Below are 20,808 nucleotides of genomic sequence, written 5' to 3' on the forward strand. Positions count from 1 at the left end.
CCACCACCAACAGGAAAACATTTTCAAAGCAATGAGATTAACACTTACCTTGGCCTTTTGTCAACTATGGTACATGCTTATTCTTCCCCCTTACAAGGTAAGATCAGCTGCTCTTGATCTGGGGGAAAAACACACAAAAACATGCATAATGAACAAACATAATGCATAAATCCCCAAACTATACACTTTAACAAAACTAACAAACAAACAACACATAATGGTTAACGGAGAAAACTGAGTGTCCTGGAACTTACCTGAAACCAAGACAGACCTGGTAGTTAATTCAAGATAAAAATTACATCCCTTTGACAGTCTGGTTAGGTGAAAGTTGCTTGCATGGAAGACAGGAGCTGGCATCTCTACTTCCATCTGCTCTTTATCTGTGAGATAACTCTGAGTTACATTGCCCTAGGAAATAGGTATTGCTGCAAACTTTGCCAAATCAAAAATAAAACAAAAATTTACCACCTTTACTTGCTCATTCAATTTAAAGTCTTGTTAAGAGAACCTTACTGGCCAAGCTTAATTTCTAGGTATAGGCATTAGTTAGTTTCTCAGAGTCAGGAAAAAAGAAGTAACTCAATTTATTTAAGTTGATAAATTTCCTGAATATATGAAGAAAGGGAAACCAAAGTGACATTTACTATGAGACTTTTCATTGGCTTTTAGAAAATATACTTATAACAGTAAGTAATAAATAGACTGTAGAAAATATCTGCATAATAAAATTTTGCATTTATTTGTGATATAACCCATTAAACTAAAAAAATCTCATTTTAAACTGTCAGTTTTCATTGTCTTAAAAGGAACATTTGCTTCAGCTTAGCCCATTTATTTAATTACACCAGGAATGCTTGTCCTCTTCATGTCTCTTTTACTTTAAAATTAGTTTTCTCACAAGACAAAGAGGGTCTATGTTTCTTTAAAAGGATTCTCTCTTCAGAGTTCAAAATACAAAACAGTATCAGATATTTTAAAAATATATAGTAAAAAGAAAAAGGTATAATGGGTACCTTTGTATGCAAAAAAGACTTAATTCTTTTGATAATATACATTCCTATTCACATTCTCAAATACACATATACAAACATATACACAGACTAAACTGAACCATGGAGGATTATTAGGCAAATGGATTGAATTTTAAAACATATTTAAGTCAACAAAGTGAAATGTGTAAAACACAAATGTGAAAAGAAAACAGAAAATATTTGAGTAGCAAATCACTAGGTTATTAGAAAACAAATTAGCTACAATAATGTTGGATTATCACATGAATATATTTTAAAACATAACAAATATCCTTTCCCATGTTTAACCTTCAGTGCAAAACATGCAGGAGAATATACACTATGACCTCTATAATCCCACTCTATGATACTATTTTAATTAGAATTTTAATTAAATAGTGAAATATTTTTTTCGGGGTAATTTCTTGTCCATAATTGTCCATGTATATTTGAAGTTAACCTAAATTTCAAGTATTAAAGGTATAAATTTACCTGATATTCTTGAATAAAGAAGGGATGAGATTAGATTTTTAGAGGGCAATATAGCCACTCAGGTGAATCACCTAGAAAGAGCTATTAACAAGAAGAAAAGATATTAAATCAACTACAGAAAGCTTACCACTTCAGTTGCTGTTATCCTGGTTTTGACTGCTAATTTATTGCTTGCTTTTGCTTTGGTGGATTTATCTGGGGGGATTATTTTATTTCACATTTTAACTTTTTTCATAGATGTCTTCAACCTGAATGACCATGGGAATCATCTATGTCTCAATTTAAAATGCAAGTTAAAACTACTTTTAATAGAAACATATCTACAGTTCTGACAATTTCCATCTCAATGTTCAGGTGATAATGGGATGCTAAAGTAATAAAAAAAACACACCATTATGTAGACTGATAGCTGTTTAAACCTAGAGAGTATTTAAGCGTATTTACTAAAAAATCTTATTTTTACAAATGAGAAAACTGAGGGTGAGAAAGATTAAGTAGCTTGTTGAAGTTTATACAGCTCATTAGTGGCAAAGCTTGGTTTGGACTCTTCACAGATTTCAGGTTTGTTTTGATTTGCATTGATTTTCTACCTCACTCATTATTACGTGTTCATTATTATTTCTAGAATATATCAAGTTCATTCTTCACAGTAAATATGATGAGCTTAGGGATAGAGCCAGGTTTTGAGGAGCTTAAAAATGAGATCCTTCTTAAGAAAGGGAAATGCAATAATGATCTGAACACATTGTTAGGGCCCCAGAAAGAGTCTGGTAAGTGGGGGGCCTTGGACCTTAAGCTTCATCAACCTCACAGGAAATCCCTCCTCAGTGAGCATAGTTATCAGTGTTAACTTGAACCATATTTTGCTTTAGTCAATAAATTATGTTATGATATGTTTTTCTTTTTATAAGGCTTACTAATGACATATAAATTCATACTGCATTAGATTACATATGTTAGATTATATGTTAGATTACATATAAAGTCATACTGCATTCAAGAGAATATACAGTTTAACACTTTCTAAAAATTATTTCCTTTTTCACCTTTTTCATGTAGTGTAGGAAAGCCATAAGCATTGTGGTCAATACCTTCTGGCTAAGCTTACTAATGCTTAAAATATTTTAAATGAGTACATAAATAGCCAACTGACATATTGTGGATAAGCATGCTTATGATTTTTGTTAGAATAACTGATTTGATCAAATATATCTAAATCATTATAACTATTGTTCATATAAGTCCAGAGATTTGTGAATTACATACAGCTACCTGAGACTAAGTATAAATACCTTCACCATGGCCAGTGTTATAACACAAAGGAAATGCTATTATTTGTTATTTTATTGATGTGATATTATTTTTGTCCCATAATCCTTTAGACATCTAAAAATAAGTTACCTCAAAAATATCTCTTCATGAAAGTGAAAGAAAAGAGAATATATATATTTTTAAATTTTTGGTGAAATCAAATCAGCCTTCTTCATGTGTTGACTAAAATCACACTTGCTAGAATATAAACCCAAGAAAATATAGTATTTTGTTTGTTCTAGTCTGATGTCTTAAGCATCCAACACATAGAGGAAACCAAATATTTTTAATGAATTAATATTTTTAATTAAAAGAGTGTGCCCTATAAAGTTGAAGGTATGCTATAATTACTGGTTATTTATGTGAATATTATAATAATGTTTAATTTTACAAGACAAAAAAATGTAAATCACTTATTCAAATGCTTAGGCTTTTGAATCACTACTGCCTGTTTTTATGAGAGTTGACCAACAGTTTAGCCTCATTGTGGCTCTGTCCATGTCATTTGTGTAGCAGCAAACACTCTGAGACACTAAATACTTAGGCTTGAGTGCATTAGCTATACCATGTCTAGGAAGTTATTCCTGCCCTTAGTCGTGACTTATCTATTAGTTTTATTAGATGAATTCATCATTCAGGACTCTCAGGAAAAGCTTTAAACAAAAATGTATTGCAATTCCTTTCCTTTGCCCTGAGAAAAGGATTAGATTGTCAGATTTGATATAGACAAAAATTTGTTCCTAAAACATTTCACAAGACATGAAGCTTCTACTCATGAAACAATAACGATGAAAAATGATGTCCTAGCAACATTTTCTTTCTTGATTGTTTCAGTTAAAATGTAGTTTTAAATGTGGACTTTCAAATAGAATTCTGAAGCAGCTTTAAGGGTAAGCTGGCTTATACAGTGAAAGATAAATCACAGGTGTTCAGTTAAATTTTCCTGAGACATAGCAAGTTCAGAAAAGTTAATATACAAAAAAAAAATTATAGCATCAATGTGTTCCACTTGAATAGAATGAGATAAGATACTTACAGCTTTTTTGTCAGTTACATGTAGAATGCATTTTAAACTTTGATATAAAAGAAAAAAACTGCAAAACTGAACTCACACTATATTTTGTGTTTAGTAAAAGGAAAAGAATATGGCAAAAATCACGTTCATTATTTTAACAAAGACTGTTATTTGACATTCTTAAAGGATGGTATAAATGCAGAATAGTTAATACTATTTAATGTAATATACAAAACCTCAACATATTAAAATTTATGAACTTAAAACAGACCACATATTTATATGTATAAATAGTATCAATACATATTTTTATATATACAGTATTTATATATCTATATATATTCTATACCTATATACATGCAATTATATATTTGTACTTTCATGTCAAAATTTAATTAAAGCATTTTTGAATTAGGCATTTTAATACATCTTGTAACCATATATGCATATATTTATGATTTTGTATATTGTTACAAAGCATAGTGCATTATAATTAATATTTATCCTTAGTCTGAAATGTCTAAATTTTAGGTCTCTGTGTTAAGATGAGTATTGCAGCATAGTTACTATTCCTTATAGCACACAAATAGGTTTTTTTGTTGTTATTTGATATAGAAACTTTTAATAAGGTTAACAGAGTCTTTAGACACTTTTTTTCTTATTTTTTCAAAGGAACTGTTTTTCTCACTTTTAATTTTGTAAAATAATTAGCTTTTAATATTGAGTCTGTTATAGCACCATCAGGCTTAGATGGTAAACACAGATAAACTAAGTTCAACTTGGCATTTTATTATGTTAGATCGAAACTTTCAGAGTAAATTTTATTCATTCAGCAAAGACATTTCTGGATACCAAACAGAAAACTGAACAAACAAGATACTGCTCTCATATTGCTTTGGATTTAGAAAGGTAACAGAAAACCATACATTTAATCACTGTTGATTTTAGGACAATTTTTTGGGGGGTATAGATAATAAAAGAAATACTATACTTATAAATAAAATGTGCACATTATAATAGTTATAACCACCGATCGAGGTTTTCAAAGCTTTCCTATAAGAAATATATTTAGTTTCATGATATTAAACTAAGAATAAATTTACTTTGATATAAACTGTGTTACATAATATGTTTGTTAATAACAGTAATGACTGTCTCTGAGGGAATAAAAATTAATTATATATAAATATATAATACAAAAGGAGTTTATGTAAAGATATTAATTTTAGAATATAAGTATTAGGGTTTCTGTAGTAGATATTTGTAGACTTCAGTAGCTGTAGGTAGTTGTAGAGTCTAATTATTTCCCCCTCAGACTGTCTGTGTCAATGAAAAATAAAGCGTTAGATCAAATTCTGATTCACATATATACGCTTATTTGTAAATCAGACAGAAACAAGGAAAACTAGATAGATGATTTGTATGCTAAACAAATTGCAACTCTTTGTAGTGAAATACAGCTAAAATTTTAGTTTAAATTATAATTCTCATATTTGGCTATACTTAAAAAAGCCCTTGAACATGCTACTAAACAACCTGTTATAATCTTATAACCTTCTAGAATCACACAATCTGTTGTTTGTGGGGGAAGAGGTGCTTATAAAATATTCCTTCTTACTCCACATATTTTAAAGACCAGACATTTCACAAAGTGACAGAATAGTTCTATCAATTATACAAAACAAATATGATTGATGTGGCTGGTGCTCTTGCAATGGCCCACACCTGAATCTGAGCTTCTGATGAGAGTTGTTTAAATGATAACAAACCACTCTTGTTTGCAGCAGCTAGTTTCCCTGTTATACTAGATAAAAATAATTTAAATATTAATTAATAGATCTTTCAATAAAAAACGAAGTAAAAAAATATGAAAATATATTGTAGTACATATGCTGACATATTCTAACAAATAACAGCGAATATAGAAATTGAAACTTTTGGGGTTTTATGAAGTTTAAATGGTTGCTCTACATTATCTCATGTTAAATGTATAGATTCTCATACTATCTGTTAATAAAAAAATGCTTTGCTCTATAATTTTTGTTTCACTTTAGGGCTTTTATCTTTTATTTAAATAATAAACCTATTATTTTTTTTCTAAGACACAGTCTATCATTTTGTTTTATCTTATTATATGAAATTTATATTTAAATATGCCTGTGTTAATTATATAAAGTACAATCAAATAATATTGCTATTATTTTTGCTATTGATTTTTTCCTGTTTTGATGGAGACAAATATAAATGGTTGCACATTCCATAAATCAACATGTATAAAAGAAATATTGATTATTCAACATCCTCAAGTGGTAAATGATGATGAATCTTAATAATTGCCAAACTTTAAAAATACATGTAAAATGTCATTACTATATGTACAGTTTATAACTAAGAAGAATAAGGAGAGAATTATAAGAAAACTGGTACAAGAAACAATTGGATTCATGTGAGTTCAGACCATTCTTTTGTTCCTCCCTGGACCAAGTTTTGACCTTGATCTTATTTTTGACTCTGGGTATATGAAATCACATTAAAAGAAGAGGTGTATTTAAAAAATAAAAATAAATAAAAAACTAAGTGCTAAAAACACTCCTATGAACTTTAAGTATACATTTTCTTTTTCATATATTTCATATATTTTTATTTTTGACACTATTACAGATGTCCTCATTTTCCACGCTTTGCACACCTCCACCCAGCCCCCACTCCGCTTCCCCCTGGCCTTCACCACACTGTTGTGTGTGTCTGTGGGTTATGCATATATGTTCCTTCCCTTATCCCTTCACCTTCTTTCATCCAGTCTTTTCTCCCTACCTCCCTCTGACAGCTGTCAGTCTGTTCCATCTATCTCCATCTCTTTTTTGTATTTTGTTCCTCAGTGTGTTTTGTTCATTAGATTCCACATAGAAGTGAGATCATGGGGTATTTCTCTTCCTCTGACTGGCTTATTTCACTTATCATAATAATCTCCAGGTCTATCCATACTGTCGCAGAAGGTGAAATTTCCTCCTTTTTTACAACCACAAAGTATTCCATGGTGTAAATGTCCCACAGCTTTTTTATCCACTCATCTACTGATGGACATTTGGGCTGTTTCCAGATCTTGGCTATTGTAAATAACACAGCTATGAACATAGGGATGTATATATTCTTTTGAATTGGTGTTTTGGGATTCTTAGGATACATGCCCAGAAGTGAAAATACTGGGTCAAAAGGCAGTTCCATTTTTAATTTTTGGAGGAAACTCCATGCTGTTTTCCACAGTGGCTGCATCTAGTTCTTACAACAGCCCCTTGAGGTAAGTTCCATTATTAACACTATTTTCCAGATTAGAAAACTGAAGCTCCAAGTATTGAAGCAGTTGACTTGGTATCTTAAGGACAGTAAAAACTTTTTGCATCCACTTCCAAGCTCTAATCATTACTTTTTTATTTTTTCACTCAGGTTCCAGCTTAGGAAACACATTCATATCAATTACTTGCAGGCAATGGGCAAATCTCTAAGACTTTTTAATGGAACGATGTATATCTAGCCAAAATGAAGAAAAGAGAGGTCAACAAGTAAAGACATCTCAGGAACTTCTACAGTTGCTAATTTTGTTTATGTTGATTTTTATTTGCTTCCATTTAATTGAATGTAGCTGCATATATCAGAACTGGTATAAGTAAATCAACACATTTTTCTCTGCTGCCTCTAAAATAGCATTTCTAGTATCAGCTAAGAATTATTTAACTATCCATGACATTAAAATGATTGAGTTTTTAGATCCCAGTCTTACTGCAATTACTTTAATTTATACTATTCATTTATAAGTTTTGCAATACTAAAAGGATGCAAATTAGAAAAATATCTTTGTGGAATTTACTGTTTTGATATCATATATTCACCTTTTTATTCAAGCCTCCTGTTTTAGACCATTTTGGCAAGGAGTGAAGAAACATTACAACATCATTATGGTTAAGTAGAATTCACCAAAAATTATTTTATACTATATTATCCTTGAATCTTAGAACATAGGAAATCCTAACATCTAAAGTTATGCACCCCAATCCCTTTATTGTTAGCCCTTTGGGCAAAAAAAATTAAAAAAAAAAAAATCTGGTTCTCACTTTTGACTTTCCTAACTGCTTTTGACTAGAAACAGCTAATATGAATCTGTGCCAACAAGGTCAATTGCTGGTAGAATGTAAGTAAGCGTGAAATGACAGACAAGGGCCATTAGTGGAAGAGTCTATAGATGGGGTCTCTAACCTTGTCCTTACATCTAAAAATTTATGGAAAATTTATTAACCTGTCTTCATCCCCCTAAAAGATTTAAGGTGGGAGGTCAAAGTTAAGTGGATTATTCCAAGTAAATTGAAGGAGTTGATTCTCATTGCTTAAGATAATTTTGAAGACAATGAATAAAAAAATGTCAGTATTATATGATAGCAAAGTTTAAGTAGCAGGTTTGTTTTCACTTAGTTTTGAAAGGTGCTAAGAGCACACAATGTTAAATAATAGCTCAGACAGAGAGAACAGGCTAGAATAACCAAAATGCAACACAGAACAGAAGTCTGCAAGGTGTAGAACTATAGAGTCAGATTAAAATGCAGATAGTGCTGATTAGTTGGAGGAGCCTTGATGCAGAGACTTATGGGTCAGAGAGGAACAGTTTTGCAAACCCAGAAAACATACATGGCAGCAGGTCAGTATTGTCTCGATGACTAGATATTACAGTAGGGAGATAAACCAATCACAGTTTTCCAAAGAACACCCTGAAGATTACATATTTATTTTTCATTTGCTTATGCCATACATATGTGTGAGATTATATATATATGTGTATACACACACACACACACACACACACACACACACACACACATATATATGCACACATAACGAGCTTAAGTTAGGATCCATTAATAATAGGTCAAATAATAGAATCTCATGTGTTCTTTTGTATAGAAGAGAGATTTATTACCTTGGTCTCTCCCCTTCAATCAATTTTCCCTAATACAGGTTAACTTGTCTATTTACCTGCCTAGAAAGAACAAACTCCTTAAAGTGACATTCACAGCTCATCAATATTTGCCCTTTGTCTCATGCCATTTGAAACTCTGCTACTTTCCTGTTATGACACCCTGAGATTTATCACACTAGATATCTTACCAAGCAGGGTACACAAAGCTGGTTTACAACCTGCTTTGCCCAAGTGGTAGCCTCCACCCAGACTGACCTTTCCTACTTAGAATTCTCATTCATCCCATAATACTGAGTCTGATGTCATTTCCTAGACAAGGTCTTCCTTAATCACCCATTGCAATGCTAGTTGTCCTCTCCTCTGCATTCCTGATACATAGTAGGTGTAGTTTAGCACACATTATTGTAGAACATAATTATTTAATTAAGCACGTTTCACACTCAGTCTCTTAGTTTCTATAAAAGACTATGTCATACTTATTTTCTTTTAAGATTTTTTTATTGAAGGCCTAGAAGGGGGTGTGCAGGATAGAAGGGGTCAATGGTAATTAAAGAGGAATCCATAATACTTTCAACAATAAAGATAAATTTAAAAAAATAAATAAAGAATTTTTACTCATTTTTACAGACAGAGAAAGGGAGAGGGAGAAAGAGAGAAACATTGGGGTGAGAGTGAAACGTTAGTTGGCTGCCTCCTGTACCCCTACCAGAGATCGAGCCCACAACCCGGGCGCATGCCCTGACCAGGAATCAAACCTGCAACCTTTTGGTGCATGAGACGACACCCAACCAACTGAACCACACCAGTCAGGGCTGTCATACCAATTTTTATTTAACTGCTCACAGTTGCCTTAAACAGCGTTAGCTCACATTAAAACTCTCATTAAATGAATATAACATACCGTCATCAATTGCAAAAACATATTAATAAAATATTTAAAATTTTTAGTTTCTTGTTAAGAACCATACTTGTTCAATTTCTATAGGTACCTAAAGTTCAAGTATATATATTTTTCTTTCAGTCAATGGAACCTAGAAAAAACTCAAGAAATCTCAGTTCAAAGATGACACAATTAATAATTAACAGAAGCATAAACAAGGCTTTAACTAATGAAGTTATTAATAATTACTAGGCTTTTAATTATATCACTTCAAGGTCACTGTGTAACAGAAACAAACTGTAAAAATGTGGAAACAACTAACCTCTAAGAGAGTCAAATAGAAAGTATTTTTTAGCACTGAAGTGTGTTTAATGGTTAGAAATCACTTGAAATGTTAATCTTGACCTTATACTTGATAAAGTAGCTTCTTTAAACCTTTGGACATTTGTTTTAGTCAAGATACCAGCACAATTACTTTTTATCTGCTGTTCAGATAGAATTTTTTTTTAAATGACAATTATGTAATTGTTTACTTTTTAAAACTTTAATAAAAATGACCCTGGAAAAATTCTATGATTCAGTATAACTCAAACTATGTTGGCTTTTGATTTACCATACAGAAATTGCTCCTTTAATCTGATAAGCAATGGGATTATTTTCTATGAAATAATGGGGAAAGTGTTTTTCAGTTCTTAAAATAGAATTGTTTCCTTTGACTAGTCACAAAAAAAAAACAATGTCTTAAATAAAACATCTAATTTTTAATTTGCAGTTTTTACTTAATAATTTGAAATTTTATTCTGTAAGCATTTATTAAATAACCACTATTAATTGAACATTATGCTCTACATTAAAACTTAAATATAATTAACAGTGTGTTTTTTATAGAGAAATTTTTCTCAAAGCTTTATTTTTAAATTTTCTTTCAAACTACTGCACAACCCTTTCCACATCTTTATAGAGATATTTTGCCACTATATAATGCATTTCAAACCACTGAAGAAGACTAATTTGTTACTCTAGGCTTTAGGTTGTTGAATTAATAAATTATTTTACTCTTTCTGTATTCCTCCTTGGTTCATCTACTTATGCCTCTAGTGAATACACATTTATTGAATGTTCATTAGGTCTAAATTACAGTTCTAGGTGCTTTGTAAGATGCAATAATTAATCAGAAAAAAATCCTGCTTTCACAGAAACTGCAGTTCCTTAGACACAAATCCTAAATTATTCTAATACAATCTAGAATATAATACACGCTTTATTTAAAAAGTGCCAAACAGTGGTTGCATATTTTTGCCGCTTGGTAAGTAAAAGAAAATTTTATCTCTGGATGCTTGAATGAATATTTAAATGATGGGTAGAATTTTGATATGCTACAGAGATCTCTTGCAGTATAGGGCACAATATAAAGAATGTCATGAAAGATAGGGTACATAAAATATAGATGAAACACCAAGTATTACATTTGACTGATTTGAATAATTGATAAATATACTACTGATAGATAGAATTTAAAAAGTTTGAAACCAGATATTGAATAACATATTATATCAGATGATAAAGTTTACTCTTTAATATTTTCTCAACAGAGAAAAATCTTTAATGTTTTTGAGTAGGGATAGTTTGTTTTGCTGGAAGGTGAATCTCAATCTCATAAAAGAGTCAAAAATCAATTGAAGAAAAAAGATAGGCAGGGAGTAAACTGAGTTGGAAGGCAGCTGAAATATGTGATGTGAAAATTAAATAAGACAAATTATGGAGAAAACAAAAGGAAAGAACAGGTTGTAAAAGGTATTTTACAAATAAAATCTTCCACTGAAATTATTAGTATGTCATTAATCTATTAAAATTCTGTGGAATTAATTTTAATATGAGTTAATGATAGTGTTTATACTAGTGTAGATTGATATTTCTTGGTTAAGTAGAAAATAGATTGTCAAAACAGAGTTTTCATTTGTAAATTTGTTAAAACATGTAAATCATGTATAACAAACATGTTTTTTCTCATTACGCCTTTGATACACTAAACTTATTTATATGTTAAAGAAAAAAAATCTGGAATTTGCAAGGTTTAGAATAGTTTTTGCCTTAAGGAAATAACTTTAGGTTAAGCCTGAAACAAAAAGTAATGAATAACATGTTTGTTTTCATTTCCAAAAATACTTCTTAATGATTTAGTAGCTAATACTAGCAATAATTAACTTAAACTAGATACACCTACACCAATTCTCTTTTCTGTTTCTTTTCTGAAATGGAGGAGAAAAATCTTACAATAATATCAATTGCCCTTACCATCAGGGTAATGTACTGGAGAAACCCAAATTTTCTAAGGAAACAGGTTTGCCTTCCTGATGCTTCTAGGCCTGCTCACATTGTATCCAGGTAAAATGAGGTTTTTTTAGGAAAGATGAAGAAGGGCACCTGGTAGATAAGCAATCAACAGTGTCTGTCCTCAGTAATGTATAACAGATACCCACATTTTAGACAGCACCGTCTGATATTCTCATCTCATGAGCCTTAACTTAATCACACCTGTAAAAATGGTTTATCCAAATAAGGTCTCATTCACATGTTCTAGGAATTAGTACATGGACATATCTTTTTTTCAAGGCAGCACACATACTTTTCTAAGTCGCCTATTTACAGCAGGTAATAAAATTGGTAGAAATGAATGGCTTTTTTTTCTAAAAGTTAATTTAGACTAATATTATTACTATCCATCACATTTCTGTTCCTGCCAAGCCTATTCAGGCTTGCGATACTTAGGACTGATGCTGTTGATTGCTTACCTACCAGCTACCCCACTTCATCTTTCCTAAAATAACCTCATTTTACCTGGATACAATGTGAGCAGGTCTAGCAGTATCAGGAAGGCAAACTTGTTCCCTTACACCAGCAATTTTTAACCAGTGTGCCACACTGCACACTGGCGTGCCTCAAAAATTTTTTAAACCTGCACTATCTGACTAATTAGTTAGGGGCACTGACCTATTTTCCCTTAGATTGTCAAAAAAAAAAGACAACAGCCAACACAATAGCCATCTGAAAGGAATGAGTCAAAATTATACCTTTTTTTTTTTTTTGTCAGTAAAAATACATTTTTTAGTGTGCCACAGAATTTTAGTAATTAGTTTATGTGTGCCATGAGATGAAAAAGGTTGAAAATTGCTGCCTTGGACAGTTATTAGTCTAGACTAAAGATAGTCTGTATGGGAGAAATCTGCGGGATACATCTGAGAATCCTCCCTGATAAGACAAAAGGTAGCTATGCATACTTCCTTTTGTCTCCCCTCTACCCATGTCCCACTCATATTCTTGAGTGACCATACTATTATTACTATTTCTGTTATTATCATTATTGTTGTTGTTATTGTTGTTTTTATTCTGTGCTCATTTGGTTATACAGAGTCAAACACAAAAAATAAAAAATATTCCAGATGCTTTTAAAACTTCCAATTTCTACACTTAGCTTAGTTATATTTATATACACAAAAAGAGGCATATTTTTTATGCAGACTGTTTTTCACTGTTTTTATCTCACAATCAAGGGCTGCACGTAAAGCTAAGAAGGGAAAAATCTGGAATATCACAAAGGAATCTCTAATAATCTATCACACAGCAACCACACCTTCTGGAAGACATAATTTTCCAAGCACACTGCAGTACATCCGTAGGTTGCCGTAACAAATTAACACAAACTTGGCGGGTTAAACTTTATTTTCTCACTGTTCTGGAGGACAGAATTCCAAAACCATCTTGCCGGCAGGCCACTTTCTCCCCTGGGGCTCCAGGAGAGAATTCTGCTTTGCTCTTCCTGCACCTGCAGGACCCAGCTGTTCCTTGACTTGCCGCCACCTCCCTCTGTCTAATCGCTGCCTCTTCACTCACTTTGCCTCCTCTCTGTGCTTAAAGTTTCCCCTGTGTTTCTCTTTCAAGGACATTTGTCATTGCATTTAGGGACCACCTGTCTAATTCAAGATGATATCCTCACCTCAAGAGCCTTAACTTAATCACACCTATAAAAACTGTTTATCCAAATAAGGTCACATTCACATGTTCCAGGCATTAGTACATGGGCGTATCTTTTTGTCAAGGCACTACACATACTTTTTAGAAATTCAGAAGATTTTAGCGCCACAAATAACCTTTTAAAATGGGGCAGGTACAATGATTCCACAAGTATTTAAAGTCTACATCAAGAGCTATTTACTTCTATTCTGTATTTATGTGTGTGTGTACATGTATAAATACATATGTGTGCATATGTACACACACACATATATATAACTCACAAATATATATAACAGTATATATATATATATTTATATGTATGTGTATATACTGTTATATAGTTTCTTAAACCATGAAATATTACAGTATCTGTACCTATAGCTTTTATTATCTACCTACTAAAGATTTAAATAGGGACTCAACATTTGCAGATATGAAAAAGTTAATGTATAATAGTGACAAAGAGTGAATGCAATTCACACAAAAAATTCATACCCTTGAATGTTAATTTTTCTTATACTTGATTGCTATTTCCATCTGGCTCTATGACTCTCAAGCTAAATTTGAGACTTCATTTCAAAGATGAGTAATATTCATATATAAAAATATATTCAATTAATGAGACAGTTTGCTATTTACACATTGTATAGCTCTGAAATTTGTAATGTATGTTTGGAACATAGAATTTTGTAAAGCAAAATTATAGAGTATTTGTTGTATATTGCTAAAGATTCAGATATAATCTGAAAAGTGAGAAAGCTGAATGCTCCTGAATTGAATCTATTAAAAAGAAGTCAGCTGGTCTAAGAGTAAAAACCAGAGCAGCAATGGTTTAACTAAAACAAATTCTTCCTTGTGGTAAGGGAAGGATTTGAGCATCTGCGAGCAAGAGCACCATTCAGCTGTAAAGCTCTGAGAGCACCAGAAGTTTCACTCTTACTGGTCCCCTGTGTTTAAGAACAGGCCCAAGGGGACCTCATTGCTGACTTGGTTGCTTCTACTCTATCTATTATTGCATCGTCATTACAGACAGAATACCTCTGTTTTAATCAAATTGCTGCATCTACCTGCAAAAGACTAAAATTTCATCTTTTTTTTCCTCAGTGGCTATGTGCCCACTTAAAACTTGGTGTCCTTCTTATGATAGGAAACATAGGTTAGATACCAATTATCAGTCACTGCTACATAGGCAATATAGAAATCAAAGGTAAGTGTTTAGCCCTTTTAAAATTCTGCAGAAAGGTTTGACTCTAATTATAAAACAATTTTATTTTTGACTCAAGCACTCACCTTGCCTGCAAGTAATATGTATTAATGTGATAGCTAAGCAAGGGTTTATCTAAGGAATAATCTCCAACATTTTTGTATGAGCATGCCTATGGGGAAACAAAATTTTACTCCAATAGGTTTTTGATAAATTATATAAATATATTATTCTAATAGTTTTTCATAAACTATAAACATCTATTAATTGTTTAAAACTATAATCACTATTAAACATGCAAAGATGTACATTAAATCATAAGAAAATATAATTTCTAATGTATTATTTGCATGTCCAAATGATTGTAGTATGCACCCTGTCAGGTAGAGGTCCTCCACTTTGGAGACCATTGGTACTTCTTAAACTTTAATGCCCATATAATTACCTGGGGATTTTCTTTAAATGGAGATTCTGATTCAGTAGGTCAAGGGTGGGGATATTCTGTAGGACTGCAGAAAAAATATTCAAGCAACCAAAACACATATGGAAAGTGCTTATCTTAAACTTTTGCTGTTTTACCTAAAAATTGGGAGTGGCTTGCTAATTTCATTAAACTATCTTGAAGGAAAATTGTACATAAAAATTTTAATAGAGATTTTACTGAAGAATTCTCAAGGGAAATAATATGTGCAAGAACTATAGTATAAAATATATAAGTAGTTATATTTTAAAAAAGAAAATTTTGGAAACAATAAACATCAAAAAGACTTGTTATAAATTTTTATCAAAACAAATCATGCAATTATTAAGCTAAAGACACACAAATAAATGACTTTAGATATTTCTGTTGCTTTTATTAGATTATTATATTTTAATGCAGGTTTAACATTGTTACATGAACATAGCTCAGAAAACTATGTTTACATTGTTAACCTTGCTTTCCTACACCTGTAAAGATATTTTTAGTAAGCATGAGGAAGAAACTGAAGTATCATTCTGATTTTGAAATTATTCTGGTCCAATCATTCACTTCACTTAATGAGGAATCATCACAGCTGCAAGAAACCTGCAAATCACATTATAAGGCATGCAGAGTCCAGAGATCCTGCGGTAATCTATACAAACATCTTTCTTTATAATCTGTAAGCATGAAGTATGAATATTTTCAAGAAAAACTTGAATATTTTCCAAACTGGGGTTATTGAAATAAACAACCTTGAGAATATATTTCTTTTTAGACTCTGAAAGATGTTTGGGAGAGAAATTTAAGTTTTGAAAGTGATGACGCATCTTACAATTAAGCTTTCATCCTGCTTGCAGATCTTAACATCTCAGTTTTAATGACTAATCCTAAGAGAGATTATACTGACCATTTTTATATAATATTTAAGTCATACTTATGTGAGTTTTATATTCAATCTTCACATAATGCTATAAGGTGGGTACTCTAAGAATGAGGGTACTGAGATATAAGGAACTTAAGATATTCTTTTCAACATCACACAACTGGTAAAAATGGATTGGAAGTTGAGCCTTGACAAATATTCTCCAAAGCTATAGATGTTAATTACAACACTCTTCTGCCTTTTTTCCTGCCTTCAACACTAATATTTTCACTCACAATGCCTTAGTTAATTAAAGAATGGTAATATATACTTTTCAATAATTTTATGTGCTTATTGTCTGTATTCTTTATTAGAATGCCGGCTCTATTTTATCTACAGCAGAAAATATGGAAAACTTTCCAATTTTTTAAAGCAACTGAATAGATACCTGTGTTGAACGATTAATGGTTTACATAGATGTTTTATTGATTTATTATAAGCAATATTTACTAGTTCTTATACCTCAATTGCTGTGTTTTGCTTTCTATAATAATCATAGCTTTTAATTATAAAATATTTCAAAAATTTTTAAAGTTAGATGATAATGTTTGCACTAAGCATTGTTAAGTATATCCTCAAAGTGGTGTTTCTAAGTTACAATTTGATGATAAGAATTCTCAGTTCCCAAAGTTCTTAATGTTTGATTTTAAAATAATTCTAAATTTTAAAAAATATTTGAAAGTATTATTGTTCAAAACTTTCTCTCAAAGATGTTTTATTTTTTATCCTGATTATTCCGATTCCCATTTACATCAGGAATTTTTATATGCCTAGGACCCTCATTTATCCCCTTTATGAGTTTCCTCTTTATATAATAATAGCTATTACAATAGCTTACAAAACTGAGTGGCTATAATGTATCAGATTCTATTCCAAGTGGTTTACAAACAGCAATTCATATAATCCTCACCAAAACACCAATATCGCTTACAGTGACTCACCTCAATGAAGAGGAAATTGCAATATAGAGATTAAGAAACTTACCTATGTTAAGGGGTAGAACTAGGAGACAATCTTAAACCAAAGCCAAAGCATTAATGATAGATTAATACATTTGATGACATTATTTCTTAAACTTTCATGTTAAAGATAAAATTAAACTTGCATTACAAATTTAACTTCTAGCCTTGAAGGAGTACCTAGTATCTGAGTAAGCTTCTTCTCATGTACAAGTATAAAAGCTGAATAAAATACATACATCAAATTCTTGAAGGCATCAGAGAGAAACAAAGGCAGCCAGCACTTGAGAAGCCAGATGTCAAAGGGAAGAGTATAAGGTAAACTCAATGTTTACTTCTGCTTTCTCCAGGCACATTTGTATCACAGGGTCCAAGGGGGCAAAGTGAAATCTGAGAAACAGGGCTTGCTACAATTTCTGAGTTACGGAGACACAGGTTAGAATTCAGTGCTTCCATGGAGGCCCACGTAAGAGGGATAAAGACTCTAGAAAGGGTGAAACTGCCTAAGAGGAAAATTCTAAACATCTACTTTTTTGGAAATGAATGGAAGGACCAAGTAAGAAAAACATTAAAATTTAATCTAAAAATAATCAGTTATTACATTAAATATAGATGGATTAAATAACCATGTAAGCCAAAGACTGGCATACTGGAACAAAAACAATCTTAATATAAGTTCATTAATAATTGAAAAATTAGACCTTTAAGGTGAGAAACATTACTGTATAGAGAAGAAATATTTCATAATTTAAAAATCAACTCAGCAAGAAAAAAATGAATTCCTAGGTATAAATACACATAACAGAGATAAAGACAAAATATATAATATTATATAGAAAAATTTTATTAAAAATAAAAAATTTAGTCAAAGAAATTCCTAATAACATAAAGTATATACCATGTTCTGTACAAATTTATATTACATTGCTTAATGCAACATTGCTTAAAGTAATAAAGTATTTTATTTTACTATTATTATTTTTTTTAACATATCTTTATTGATTTCAGAGAGAGGAAAGGAGGGGGAGAGAGAGATAGAAACATCAATGATGAGAGTCATTGATCGGCTGCAGCCTGCAACCTGGGCATGTGCCCTGACCGGGAATCGAACCCTGATCTCCTGGATCCTAGGTTGATGCTCAAACACTGAGCCACACCCAGCCGGGCAGTAATAAAGTATTTTAAATGGCAGTATAAAAATATTCTTCTATAGTAGAGGCACGAGATGTATTATCTCTGATTTTGAGAATTTTTTTTTCACATAGACATAAATAAGAAAATTTGTTTTAATTTACAAAGCATCTAGGTCATATTTGGTTTTGGTTCTAAATGTTTTTCAACTTAATGAAATGATTCAATTTTAGTAAATAGTTTCTACATCATTGCAATTGTTCCCTAACAGCTAGAGACTATTCTAAATAGCGTCACAGATTTTACTATCAATTTAATTCTTAAAACCTCACTGTGAAATAAATCCATTCATTTTTCATTTCTCCCATGTTTTAGGTGTGACGGTGCTTGAAGGTCCCATTTATGCTGTGGGAGGCCACGATGGCTGGAGCTATCTGAATACCGTGGAAAGGTGGGATCCCCAGAGTCAGCAATGGACCTTTGTAGCCAGTATGTCAATTGCCAGAAGCACAGTTGGTGTAGCAGCATTGAATGGCAAGTGAGTAGATTTTTCTTTTTCATCTGAAAAAAAAAAAGTTTTTGAGTGAATATTCTTATAATATACCTTTTGTAAGCTGGTTCAATAAAAATATTTTAGCAGTATCTTTAGTTTTTGATTTTTTAAAAATTTAGTCTGTATGGATAATTGATAAATCAAAACTACATATTTTTCTGATTGTCTCTCCATATAAAACAGAAACCAAAACTTCTTCACATGAATTGCTGGTTAAAGATGTATCAAATATATTTCATGAGAATTGCATCCACTAAAGGTCTCATACTTGTTTCCTTTCTGGTAAGATTATCTGAGGACTCGTCAAAAGGATACTAAAAGTTTGGTGCCCAATATATAGTTTTTGCATAATTATACCAGTCTTGTCACTTTTCAAGTGACTTTCCATTTCTATCACTCTAAATCAGGAATTCTCAGCCTTAACACTGTTATATTTTGAGCCAAATAATTTTTTGTTCGGGATGAGGCTCTGTCCTGTGCATTGCAGGGTGTTTAGCAGCATCTTGAGCTTCTGTGCACTAGATGCTAGCTATACTCTGACCCCAGGGTGACAACCAGAAAAGTCTGCAGACATTGCTTAATGTCTTCGTTCCTTTGAGAACTCCTGCCCTAAACAAAGTTAATAGCACATCTGGCCTGGACAACAGCTCAAGCTAACAATCTGGTCTCCCTACTTTTCTCCCTACACTCCATTTGCTAAAGCTGCCAGAGCAATCCTTTTTCGAACGCAAATAATGTCAGATTTCTTCTAGGGCATTCTTTGCAATTAGAATACAATGCATATCATTACCTAAAGGGACCCACTAGATCCCTTCCCTGCCTACTCTTTTTTTCTCTGTACATCAACCAAGTTGTCCTTTTATCTATGTCTCAAATATGGCAACTTCTAACCCAACTCAGTCCTTTGGAGTTTGCTCTTTTCTTTGTCTGAGATGCTGTTTCTAGCAAATCTCATGTGCCTGGATCTTTCTCATTGTTCAGATTTTATCTCAAAATTTGTCCACATGAAGTTATTTATTACCCATTATATATCAAATAAACCACACTGCATACCTTACTAACTACTCACTTAGCTGTTCTTGAAATTAAATATGTTATTGCTTTTTGTCTCTTTTCACCAGCTTTGTATATTGAATAAATGTTGAGATTTTGTATGAATCATTCATTGTTATATCCCTGGACTTAATAGACCTTTACCATATCTAGTGAGTAAATGTTGAATGAATCACCCTGTCTAATTTAGTTACTCTTACTAACCTTTGAAGACCTAAATGTTTTTTTCCAAATATGTGTGAGTCTGTGTATTTACAAAGTTACTATTATAACATATTGTTTAAAAATATACTGCTTTTCTCACCTAAATTGTAAGTAAACATTTCAGTGGCATAAAAATTCTTGGAAATTCAAATTTTTATGACTATGCAGTAGTCTGGCATGTGCAACAAAAACAAAAACAAATAAACAAAAACAAACAAAAGCCCTAAATGTAAGTCAGTAGTCTCTGATTTTTTGCAGCAGAAGTATGTAAATATATCTGAAATATTTAAAACTAAAATAATATATATCTAAAATATTTTCCAAAACTTGACATTATAAAAAAGCAATTATTTTCTTTAGTAGCCTTTCTTTTTAATAAATTACTTTTCTGGCCAGTAATTATATTTCTTTTCCACTGAAACTGGAAAAGTTTGTCTTTTATATCTTAAATTCAATCATTGACATTTTGTTTATGAATTTTATTATTTCCAACACAGACTTAAATTTTTGCTTTCTAATTTTTCTTGCATGATATCCTTGACTCCTCTCTTTCTCATCTACTTTGTAAGCATCTTGTTCCAACTGAGTGTGCTACTTTAGCATCTTATCTTTAAAATTTCTTGTATCACCA

At 31.5% G+C, this 20,808-nt stretch overlaps 1 protein-coding gene across 1 annotated transcript in view; it reads left to right on the forward strand.

Annotated features, from left to right (window-relative positions):
- The window catches only part of KLHL1 (kelch like family member 1), a 331,681-nt gene that overhangs the window by 275,382 nt on the left and 35,491 nt on the right, over positions 1-20,808 (forward strand). The window contains exon 8 of the mRNA XM_081129220.1: positions 18,743-18,905. Coding sequence (XP_080985346.1) covers positions 18,743-18,905 — 163 coding nt within the window. The remainder of the gene's footprint in view (positions 1-18,742; positions 18,906-20,808) is intronic.

The sequence above is a fragment of the Miniopterus schreibersii genome (genome assembly GCF_964146895.1).
Source record: "Miniopterus schreibersii genome assembly, chromosome: 2".
Lineage (NCBI taxonomy): Eukaryota > Metazoa > Chordata > Mammalia > Chiroptera > Miniopteridae > Miniopterus > Miniopterus schreibersii.